At 40.5% G+C, this 12,186-nt stretch overlaps 1 protein-coding gene across 4 annotated transcripts; it reads left to right on the plus strand.

The window, feature by feature from the left end:
* Positions 1–1,255: 1,255 nt before the first annotated feature.
* On the plus strand, positions 1,256–11,611 carry LOC109908214 (transcription factor CP2). Of its 4 annotated transcripts, XM_020506772.2 has the most exons (18): positions 1,256–1,582; positions 2,091–2,326; positions 3,336–3,487; positions 3,611–3,687; positions 3,841–3,946; positions 4,159–4,265; positions 4,387–4,539; positions 4,647–4,757; positions 5,023–5,111; positions 5,293–5,341; positions 6,225–6,251; positions 7,979–8,023; positions 10,053–10,146; positions 10,273–10,363; positions 10,496–10,602; positions 10,806–10,948; positions 11,096–11,147; positions 11,254–11,611. In XM_020506772.2, exons 2-18 carry the CDS (start codon positions 2,205–2,207, stop codon positions 11,289–11,291), a joined length of 1,563 nt encoding a protein of 520 aa, XP_020362361.1. In that variant the 5' UTR covers positions 1,256–1,582; positions 2,091–2,204; the 3' UTR covers positions 11,292–11,611. The 4 variants fall into 4 exon arrangements, with proteins under 4 accessions (XP_020362361.1, XP_031650342.1, XP_020362362.1 ...); XM_031794482.1 differs by lacking the exon at positions 2,091–2,326 and having other exon boundaries at positions 1,257–1,582; XM_020506773.2 differs by lacking the exon at positions 6,225–6,251 and having other exon boundaries at positions 1,263–1,582.
* The last annotated feature ends 575 nt before the right edge of the window (positions 11,612–12,186 follow it).

Below are 12,186 nucleotides of genomic sequence, written 5' to 3' on the forward strand. Positions count from 1 at the left end.
TACTTAGCTTTGGCTGGTGGAGGTCGTGTAGAACCATGTCCAGATAAGGCGTCCGAGGTGAAAAAGTTGAATGAAAAAAGTTGAGCGAGGGATTTTTTAAATTTTATGGTAATTAAAAAGTTAAAACTGTAAAATTGGCGAGTATCAAAGTAACGTTAGCAACAAACCGCACAGCAGCACGTAAATAAGTCCACAAGTTGATCTCTGCATGTGTGGTTCCCACCGTGAAGCATGGAGGAGGTGGTGTAATGGTGTGGGGGTACTTTGCTGGTGACACTCAGTGATTTATTTAGAATTCAAGGAACACTTAACCAGCATGGCTACCACAGCATTCTGCAGCGATACCCCATTTGTTTTTCATCAGGACAATGACCCAACACACCTCCAGGATGTGAAGGGGACTATTTGACCAAGAAGGAGAGTAATGGAGTGCTGCATCAGATGACCTGGCCTCCACAATCATCCGACCTCAACCCAATTGAGATGGTTTGGGATGAGTTGGACTGCAGAGTGAAGAAAAAGCAGCCAACAATTGCTCAGCATGTGTGGGAACTCCTTCAAGACTGTTGGAAAAGCATTCCAGGTGAAGTTGGTTGAGAGAATGCCAAGAGTTTGCAAAACTGTCATCAAGGCAAGGTGGCTACTTTGAAGAATCTCAAATCTTAAACACTTTTTTGCTTACTACATGATTCCATGTGTTATTTCATTATTATTATTATTATTTTATTATGTGTTATTTCATTATTATTATTATTATTTTATTATGTGTTATGTCTTCACTATTATTCTACAATGTAGAAAATAGTAAAAAATAAAGAAAGACTCTTGAAAATGGTAGGTGTGTTGACTGGTATTGTAAATATATTTATTATTGTCATTTACAGTATTTTTTTTCTTCTTCACATATTTAACCCCTTATTTTTGTTGGCACAAAACTACTTCTATACTTCCATTCATTTGTAGCGGATGAATCCTGTGACACGTGGGGGTCACGGAGTAAAAGTGAGAACACCATCCATGTTTGTGAGTCTCCCCTTTCTACATAGTGGTCATATTAGTTCGTAGTTTTATATAAACAAATACATCACATAATATCTTATATAAATAAATACTTTTGATAATTTTTGTACGATAACTAGCATAAAATGTATCGATAATTGTGGACATTTCCATAATTTCTCCCCAAATTATTATTTTACAAAGTATACAGGATGGGACTCTTATTCTGAATGATTCCAAAAATCCGTGACCCGGAAGTACTCAGTTATTCTTAACTGCTTTGCGAAAATTATCTATTTGTCTAGCTAGCTAGCTAGATAAAGAAGCATATTAGATTTGTGACTTGTGTTTGTATAGCGATACATTTTAATGTAGATTTAATTAACTACCATATACGACTTAATTAGTGCTCGTTATATTCAAATAATCCGTGTCCACAGGGCTGCTTTCCCGAAGTGTAGCTTGCTGGCTAGGTAGCTATTTTATGTTGTTTATAGTGCGAGAACGAGGGAGCAACTGAGACATGGAATGAAACGGTCGCAGAGTTAGCTACAGTAGCTAGCCAATTTACTTGGTTTCTAAGGTAAGTTCGATGGCTAACGTAATCTAATTACTAGAAGTGCTATCATAATCGAACTTCATATTTAACACAAACCTATTGTTATGTGTTGACCTGTTTAGTAGTTAACGGTTAGCTAGCTAACATTCATTCACAGTCAAGTTCCCCAATACCGGACTAAACGCCACGGTGGGGTGGAGTTTAGTCCGACAGGTCCTCAGCTGCTGAGCTAGCCAGTTTGTATACGTATGCCCCATTTTCATGGCTAGCAATGTTACATTCACGGTTACACACACCATATACGTTATCAGTCATTCTAGCTTCAATATCTTCCATGTGGGACTGTCAGGGAAAGTTAAGTACCTGTCTGCTGTGATTACTTTTTGTTGTCCACACAATCTGGAATCGCTAACTATCCATGATCTGTCAGTTAATTTTCTAGGCCTATATTAAAACAGTCTTTACACTCTACTTGCTAAACTGACATATAATGGTACCAAACGGTGTATCTATCATGGCTTTTCTCTTCCAGTTTGGTAGCAGCAGACATCTGCCAGGCTTTAAGAAATTAGCAGATTGGATTGTTGAGGCCAGGGATTAGAATTTGAGACAAATTCGACTGGAATCAGAGTCACGTATCGTCGCCATGGCTTGGGCTCTGAAGTTGCCGCTCACTGATGAGGTGATTGAGTCAGGTCTGGTCCAGGACTTTGATGCCAGTCTCTCTGGCATTGGACAGGAGCTTGGAGCTGGGGCATACAGTATGAGGTATGAATCATCATTGGAAGTCTATTGAAAATGCACTGATATGTTAGAATTGAAATAAATATGTTCTGTAACTAACCGAAGACCAGAGCCTTTTGTTTCCAATGGGAGCAAATTAATCATGGTGGACAGAACAAGCAAGGAGGTAGGCAGGGCCATGCACCATCTAGTGCGAGCCTATTTGCTCGTTGTAGCATTTATTTGCATATTTCAGTTAGGGAACGCCTACTGTGTGAAGTGCAATAACTAAATTTGCCCTTGCACTCCTAAACAACAGTTTTTTATTTTTTATTTTGGCAAAGGGTAAAGTCTACAAAACACCGTCCACTCTGTTTGTTACATATTCTAGTTTTGCAAACAGAAAACTGTATGGAGATCAAATGTTTAATCTGTGAGAAAATTAGCATAATGTCTGCCAAAAGTATGCACTGATCATGCATAGGCCTAACCTTCCATCAGTTCTCTCTTGAGGGTTGTTTTTATTCCAGGAAAGAGGGGGCTTTATTCTCAGTCAGACTTGGGATTTTGCAGAGTCAGGAACAGTTGGTGTAAGGGATACGGCTCTCTTTCAGACTGCTCTTTTGTTAGTTTTGTAAGTGTTCTATTACATGATACTGAAGTGCCTGGAAAGTGCCTTATTGTCAGTGAAATTCTTATGTTGAGAGGGGATGAGAGACCCAGGCTGGATACCAAGGTAGTTGATTTGTTTTTCACAAGTTTTTACCATCATAACTAATTAACTGTAAAGAAAGGAACTGTTATAAATCACTTCTCCTTTTTCCAGTGTCTCCTAATGATATATTTATCTATGTCCACATTTATTGTATGGGTAACAGAATTTACAAAGGAGGTTATTTTAAGAAATGAGTCTCCTCCCTCAGTCTCATACTAGGGAGATTCAAGGCCTGTTGAGTTGTTTCAGACATGTTGATACTATGCCAATATCATGTGCTTGTAAAAGATGTTGGCTTGCCAGTTCATTGACCATGTTGTCTTGCGTCTCTTTCTTCAGCGATGTGCTGGCCCTACCCATCTTTAAGCAGGAGGAGTCCAACCTGCCGCCTGACAGTGAGAACAAGATTCTTCCTTTCCAGTATGTTCTGTGTGCAGCAACCTCACCTGCCATCAAACTGCACGATGAAACACTTACCTACCTCAACCAAGGTTAGCGTCTGTCTGTGTTCCATTTTCATGATTGTGCTTTTCTTGTGAATTTTTTGCTAATTTAAAGAAATAGCAAGACAATGATGTGGTATGTTTATGAACGTTTTTGTCTTTTGATTTAAGGACAGTCTTATGAAATTCGAATGCTTGACAATCGGAAATTGGGGGAACTCCCAGAAATCACTGGCAAAATGGTGAAGGTAAGATGAACAAGAACACAAGGAGTCATGACCATAGGCATGGGAGTGAGCTTTTGTTTGTCTGGGCCTATTCCAATGCCATCATTTCCTATGTTTTCTACCAGTAGTGCAGGTACTTCCTGGTTCCTCAGTGATGTTTCTGTGTGTCCTCAGAGCATCATCCGAGTGGTCTTCCATGACCGGCGTCTTCAGTACACAGAGCACCAGCAACTGGAGGGCTGGCGCTGGAACAGGCCTGGAGACCGCATCCTCGACCTGGGTGAGTTCTCTGTCTCGGAAGGGTATTGGACTACTCTGGGTGAAGAAGGACTGAAGGGGCTGTTTTTAAGACTGTGGAACTGGAATTGCTTTAAATAACACAGAGCTGTATCTTCACTGAATTAAATGATGATTGACAACAGTCTGCATAACATGTAGTTAGTTTGCTCACACAATCCTTCTGATAACTTGTCTTGTGTTGCTCCATTGCAGATATCCCCATGTCAGTTGGCATGGTCGACCCCAGGGCTAACCCTACTCAGCTTAACACGGTGGAGTTCCTGTGGGACCCATCAAAAAGAACCTCTGTTTTTATCCAGGTAGCATGATAAACACACCCACACAGTTGCTTTCATAAGGTTGGTCATAGCTTATCGTCTAACATCAGTCCAAGGCTGTCTGAATGGAATGGAAACAACATCCACCATTTCCATGTTATAGGTTCACTGCATCAGCACAGAGTTCACCATGCGGAAGCATGGGGGAGAAAAGGGCGTGCCTTTTCGCATTCAGATTGACACTTTCAAAGAGAATGATGGTGAAGAGTATACAGAGCATCAGCATTCTGCCAGCTGTCAGGTCAAAGTCTTCAAGGTGAGAAGAAAGTCTGAGCAAAAACAATGAAAATTAGATGTTAGCTTCATTTGATCCCTGTCATGGTGCCATCCATAATAAACATAACTTTACCTCACCTGTGGCAGCCTAAAGGTGCAGACAGGAAGCAGAAGACGGACAGAGAGAAGATGGAGAAGAGGGCGCCTCAGGAGAAGGAGAAATACCAGCCATCCTATGAAACCACCATCCTAACAGAGGTTGGAGTCAGTGTGTTGAGTGCATGGGAAAAGGGATGGAGGGATTTGGAGAAGGGGTGTGGCAGTAGTCAGTATGTCTAAGAAATGAAGAAACACAAACGAAATGATGCATTTAATTTTTGTATCAATAATTTCATCATAATGTATAGAAATGATGCACAACACAGGATTTCTTTCTGAAATCAATAACTAACATCTGGAGAGCTGGATTAAGTAAAGAGCCTAGGTCCCTCTCTACTAGAATAACAGAAATGTTCTCTTGCAGTGCTCTCCCTGGCCAGAGGTCACCTATGTCAATAACTCCCCATCGCCTGGCTTCAACAGCACACACAACAGTTTTCCAGTGGCAGAGGGGTAGGGATCAGGACATAAACATGCAGCCTGTTCTGAACCACACTGCCAATTTATAAAATATTATGGGGGTGCAATGCCTAATACAACAGTTTTTTTGTTTGATTTGGGAATTTCCGTTTGTTTTCCATCTACTCCCAGAATGTCCCTCCCAACATTTAAGTAATTTTTCTGTTCTTCCCAGAAATGGATCCCCCGGTCACCAGCCAGAGCCAGTTGTTCAGGTGGCAGATGTAAGTACGTCCCCTTGTGTGTCCTAAACCCACTCACGGCTCATCTCCTGCTCCATCCCTTCTCACTAACCCCACATCTGCATGTTTAAAGTCCAGCTTCTTTCACAAAACTGAAGTTGACACATTGTGGTCATGCTTTTGCTTTTGCTGTTGGCAGCAGGACTAGTGAAATACTGTAGAAAGTGTCTGTAGTGGGAGATTAAACTAAACTGAAAGAATGAGGACTGAGGCTGCGAATGACTTTGCAATCATTACACGTTGTTTTAATTTCAAAGCAGCACACACTTTAACATGACATCATCATTATGTTTTCGCATGAGAGAGCTGTCTATTTGTGTACCCATTTTCCATTGATCACATTTGCATGAAGTCGAACATATTTAACAAAATAATGAATATATATGGCAATAGTGTTTTGGTTTTCTGTCTGAAATTCTTTGGGAAAAGGAAAGGGAATGCATGGATAAGTCTCATCAGATTTGGGTTAGAATACCAGACTACTTTATAAGAACCTGCAGAATGAGAAATGTCACAAAGTTGGATGAGGTCTATTTGCTTTGAACAGTTCTATTATTTAGTGCAAGAATTTGTTTGTTTTTCTCCCCCCATTCATGTGTTCCTAGATCCCAGTTACTAATACATGGATGAAACATGCCCTTTGTTTTTCGGTTCATCAAGGCAACCATTTAACTAATGCAGTAGTCGTCCTCCATAAAGAATCTATTGTATGATGCACATCCCTTTATGATTAATACGGTTGATAGATGGAAACAGACCTTGAAATAAGCCTATACATCCATGTCTATGCACCTATCAGTTCAGTTTTATAAAGGGTATGTACACCTTTTCTCCCTTCTTTCTCCCGCATTATTATCCAATATAGATTGAAAGCTGTCTGACTGATACGATTGTAAGTTTCCAACATTTTCTAAATGTCTGACTTTGATTAAAGATGCAGACTTCATGGTTTAGACAGACTCAAACAGAATGTGGGAGTGTGCAATATTCACTGATGTATAATATATAATCTTTAAATTATTGATAGCACTTATTAACCCTATTGCTTGCTGTCTGATAATGCTGATAAGTACAGTACCGGTCAAAAGTTTGGAAACACCTACTCATTCAAGGGATTTTCTTTATTTGTACTATTTTCTACCAAAAAAAGTGTTAAACAAATCAGAACATATTTGAGATTCTTCGAAGTAGCCACCCTTTGCCTTGATGACAGCTTTGCACACTCTTGGCATTCTCTCAACCAGCTTTACCTGGAATGCCTTTCCAACCGTCTTGAAGGGGTTCCCACATATGCTGAGCAATTGTTGGCTGCTTTTCCTTCAATCTGCGGTCCAACTCATCCCAAACCATCTCAATTGGGTTGAGGTTGGGTGATTGTAGAGGCCAGGTCATCTGATGCAGCACTCATCCCTCTCCTGCTTGGTCAAATAGCCCTTACGCAGCATGGGGATGTGTTGGTTCATTGTATTGTTGAAAACAAATGATAGTACCACTAAGCGCAAACCAGATGGAATGGTGTGTCGCTGCAGAATGCTGTGGTAGCAATGGTGGTTAAGTGTGCCTTGAATTCTAAATAAATCAGACCGTGCACTTGGAGTTACTTTTAAAGTTCTTCAAATGTTCAGCGTTGGCTGATCTTCATGTCTTAAAGTGATGGACTGTCATTTCTCTTTGCTTATTTGTGCTGTTCTTGCCATAATATGGACTTGGTATTTTACCAAATAGGGCTATCATCTGTACACCACCCCTACCATGTCACAGCACACCTGATTGGCTCAAATGCATTAGAAGGAAAGAAATTCCACAAATGAACTTTTCACAAGGCACACCTGTTAATTTAAATGCATTCCAGGTGACTACCTCATGAAGCTGGTTGAGAGAATGCCAAGAGTGTGCAAAGCTGTCATCAAGGAAAAGGGTGGCTACTTTGAAGATTGTCAAATAGAAAAAATCTAAATATATTTTATAACACTTTTGGTTACTACATGATTCCCTATGTGTTATTTCATAGTTGTGATGTCTTCACTATTATTCTACAATGTAGAAAATAGTACAATTAAAGAAACTTTTGTCCAAACTTTTGACCTGTACTGTATGTATCCAGTTGTTTTGAGTAGTTTGTAATAATTTTTAGGCAGCAACATCTACCTTAACTCTCCCTAAGGCCCACTTGAATTTTTGATATCACAAATAAGTGGTGTTTGTGTCAAAGAAGTGTTTTTAGCCTGAGTGCTAATCTGTTTGTGCTATCATGCAAACTCCTTGTCACTCATTGTCATGCCAAACATTGGCAATTGAGTTGGCAAGAGCTAAAATAGTTCTGGGACCAGGCTCCTTTAATACTCTGAGTACTTGTACCAGTATTTATAACAACACCTCTCCATGATGTACGTAATAGTCATGTAAACTAGTTTTGAAATAAATGCAGCGCTGAGGGTTGACAGTGATGGTATGTATTTTGACAATAGCCTCGTTGTTTGCACTGTCAAAATATCACCCCTTGTGTTTTACCCCCATTTTAGACAGAAATGCATAAGCAAGGTTTTTTGGGGCTAGTGGGGGGTTTGCCACATGATGATAAAATACAATTTAAAAATTGAGAGACATTCTGCCTTACAGTTGTCGTCCCATCTGCTTACAAGAGACAGTGAAAGTGTCCATCAGGTATATATTAATTTGTTATGATTTTTCTAGTTTGAATGTTGAATCGTTTTGCCTTTTTAAAGAAAAGGTGGGATATGTATTGCACACACTTCTCTGACCAGGCTCCGAGCAGATCTGTTTACGTGTAGAACAATTGAACAAGATGACAAACCATTTTTTAAATTAATTATTTGTGTGTTTCTGTGTAGAAGTGGATAACTGCTACAATGATATTTTATCTACTCTGTCATTGTAATGGGGCTTTATTCCTCCTTTTAGCATGTTGTGGGATGGGTTAGCTCTGAGAAACTACTCATACCTGGCTGTATATACAGTGGGGCAAAAAAGCATTTAGTCAGCCACCAATTGTGCAAGTTCTCCCACTTAAAAAGATGAGAGGCCTGTAATTTTCATCATAGGTACACTTCAACTATGACTGACAAAATGAGAAAAGAAATCCAGAAAATCACATTGTAGGATTTTTCATGAATTTATTTGCAAAATATGGTGGAAAATAAGTATTTGGTCAATAACAAAAGTTTATCTCAATACTTTGTCATTGCCAACAACGGGTATATAACAGAGGTCAAACATTTTCTGTAAGTCTTCACAAGGTTTTCACACACTGTTGCTGGTATTTTGGACCATTCCTCCATGCAGATCTCCTCTAGAGCAGTGATGTTTTGGGACTGTTGCTGGGCAACACGGACTTTCAACTCCCTCCAAAGATTTTCTATGGGGTTGAGATCTGGAGACTGGCTAGGCCACTCCAGGACCTTGAAATGCTTCTTACGAAGCCACTCCTTCGTTGCCCGGGTGGTGTGTTTGGGATCATTGTCATGCTGAAAGACCCAGCCACGTTTCATCTTCAATGCCCTTGCTGATGGAAGGAGGTTTTCACTCAATCTCATGATACATGGCCCCATTCATTCTTTCCTTTACACGGATCAGTCCCTTTGCAGAAAAACAGCCCCAAAGCATGATGTTTCCACCCCCATGCTTCACAGTGGGTATGTTGTTCTTTGGATGTAACTCAGCGTTCTTTGTCCTCCAAACACGACGAGTTGAGTTTTTACCAAAAAGTTATATTTTGGTTTCATCTGACCATATGACATTCTCCCAATCTTCTTCTGGATCATCCAAATGCTCTCTAGCAAACTTCAGGCGGGCCTAGACATGTACTGGCTTAAGCAGGGGGACACGTCTGGCACTGCAGGATTTGAGTCCCTGGCGGCGTAGTGTTATGATTGGTAGGCTTTGTTACTTTGGTCCCAGCTCTCTGCAGGTCATTCACTAGGTCCCCCCGTGTGATTCTGGGATTTTTGCTCACCGTTCTTGTGATCATTTTGACCCCACGGGGTGAGATCTTGCGTGGAGCCCCAGATCGAGGGAGATTATCAGTGGTCTTGTATGTCTTCCATTTCCTAATAATTGCTACCACAGTTGATTTCTTCAAACCTAGCTGCTTACCTATTGCAGATTCAGTCTTCCCAGCCTGGTGCAGGTCTACAATTTTGTTTCTGGTGTCCTTTGACAGCTCTTTGGTCTTGGCCATAGTGGAGTTTGGAGTGTGACTGTTTGAGGTTGTGGACAGGTGTCTGTTATACTGATAAAAAGTTCAAACAGGTGCCATTAATACAGGTAACGAGTGGAGGACAGAGGAGCCTCTTAAAGAAGAAGTTACAGGTCTGAGAGCCAGAAATCTTGCTTGTTTGTAGGTGACCAAATACTTACTTTCCACCATAATTTGCAAATAAAATCATTAAAAATCCTACAATGTGATTTTCTGGATTTTTTTTCTAATTTTGTCTGTCATATGTGATGTGTACCTATGATGAAAATGACAGGCCTCTCATCTTTTTAAGTGGGAGACCTTGCACAATTGGTGGCTGACTAAATACTTTTTTTGCCCCACTGTATCTGACCTTAGAGTGGATTTGATTGTACACTTTTCAAACCAATCCAATGTTTAACAACATCATTTGATGGCTTTTGCCCTGCCTGCCTCAAATTTCTGCGTCTCTGTCTGCGTCTCTTTTGGAACAAATAGAACCTGTTACCTGCGGCAACACCACAGGATGCTCAGCAGTGGCTACATAGAAACCGCTTTTCACCGTTCTGTCGGCTCTTCACTAATTTCTCAGGTAAGGGTAATTTTATATAATAAAATTTGCAGTGAATTTATATTCTCAACTTTGACTTCCACAACATGACAGTCTGACATAATATCTATATTCTTTGAGTATTAGGCTGATTGTTCTATGTTCCAGGGGCAGATCTGTTGAAGCTGACCAGGGAAGATGTCATTCAGATCTGTGGGCCAGCAGATGGTATTAGGCTCTTCAACGCACTGAAAGGCCGGTAGGTGTACTTCCTTACCACTCTACTTCCATATTGCACCATTCATACTGCAATATGGAAATGCCTATTGAATTTAATAAATGATTGAGTGTGAAGTTTCTCGTGTCAGCTTATTTCTGTGTGTGCGCGCAGAGTGGTACGTCCCAGGCTGACGGTGTATGTGTGCCAGGAGTCCCAGCAGGCTCGGGAACAGCAGCAGAAACATGAGAACGGAGACACAGCTAGCAGCACTTTCTTCGGTGTGTGTGTGTTCTATATATAAAGCATTCATAACACTTGCTTGCTTGCTTGCTTGCTTACTTGCTGATGGCGGCGCAATGCGCCAAATGATAGCATAATGACAGCAGTGATGTTACGGCATAATACACTGTTAGCTACATAGGGTGTTATGAAAATGATTGACAATATATATATCCTTGTACACTTCTGTCTTCTTTTGCAGTGTACCATGCCATCTACCTGGAGGACTTGACAGCAGTTGAGCTGACAGAGAAGATCGCTCAGCTATTCAACATCTCACCCAGACAGATCAGTCAGATCTTTAAACAGGGACCCACTGGTATACATGTCCTGGTCAGTGACGAGGTATGGCTCGTCTCCAGAAGTGGTGCACTACTGAATAGGGTCTGATTTTTAGACAGTCTTTTGTTTCTGGATCAGTCTTCCTTAAGTCTGAGTCCTAATGTGTACACTGTTCCTGGCCTCTAAGATGGAATTTCTCATTTCTCACAGATGATTCAAAACTTCCAGGATGAAGTATGTTTTGTTTTGGACACAATGAAAGGTATGAGAGTCAGTCAATCCATTTTCTTTTACCACAAATATTGGGGAGTGGAGAAATGTTTTCTGTATCACTCTTCATGACTTTGGCTCCGTTTCTTTATCAACAGCCGAGACGAATGACGGCTACCACATCATCCTGAAATGAAGACTGTCTGGGGGATTGCCTAACCCCTGCTCTGTCCTTTAGACTCAACCCTGCAAGCCCCTCTACAGGCTCTGCCCCTGATATTCCTGGACTGTGCTGAAGATTACCTGTTCCATTCTCTGAGGCCCTTGCTATGGGGAATGTTGACTTAAGCATCTTGCCCATCCTTGATACCTTATTGTCTTATTTTAAAGGGGTGACTGACTCTATTTGAGCTGCCATATTGAAGCAACACGCTTCAGTTTCCTCCCTTGCTAGAAACCCTTTTAAAACGGTTGCATTTTCCTCCTTCACTGCTCATGTGTTTGAAAAAGAGAATGGAATTTTTATTTATTTATTTTATTTTACCTTTATTTAACCAGGTAGGCAAGTTGAGAACAAGTTCTCATTTACAATTGCGACCTGGCCAAGATAAAGCAAAGCAGTTCGACAGATAAAACGACACAGAGTTACACATGGAGTGAAAACAAACATACAGTCAATAATGCAGTATAAACAAGTCTATATACAATGTGAGCAAATGAGGTGAGAAGGGAGGTAAAGGCAAAAAAAGGCCATGATGGCAAAGTAAATACAATATAGCAAGTAAAATACTGGAATGGTAGTTTTGCAATGGAAGAATGTGCAAAGTAGAAATAAAAAAATAATGGGGTGCAAAGGAGCAAAATAAATAAATAAATAAAAATTAAATACAGTTGGGAAAGAGGTAGTTGTTTGGGCTAAATTTTAGGTGGGCTATGTACAGGTGCAGTAATCTGTGAGCTGCTCTGACAGTTGGTGCTTAAAGCTAGTGAGGGAGATAAGTGTTTCCAGTTTCAGAGATTTTTGTAGTTCGTTCCAGTCATTGGCAGCAGAGAACTGGAAGGAGAGGCGGCCAAAGAAAGAATTGGTCTTG

Source organism: Oncorhynchus kisutch, linkage group LG17, assembly GCF_002021735.2.
Source record: "Oncorhynchus kisutch isolate 150728-3 linkage group LG17, Okis_V2, whole genome shotgun sequence".
Lineage (NCBI taxonomy): Eukaryota > Metazoa > Chordata > Actinopteri > Salmoniformes > Salmonidae > Oncorhynchus > Oncorhynchus kisutch.

Bases quoted from the DNA above. Each gene is read 5' to 3' on its own strand.
- LOC109908214 (XM_020506772.2), top strand. From the start codon at position 2,205: ATGGCTTGGGCTCTGAAGTTGCCGCTCACTGATGAGGTGATTGAGTCA. The intron at 5,112-5,292 runs GTAGGGATCAGG...TGTTCTTCCCAG, and splicing joins AGTTTTCCAGTGGCAGAGGG to AAATGGATCCCCCGGTCACC. The intron at 10,147-10,272 runs GTAAGGGTAATT...TCTATGTTCCAG, and splicing joins GCTCTTCACTAATTTCTCAG to GGGCAGATCTGTTGAAGCTG.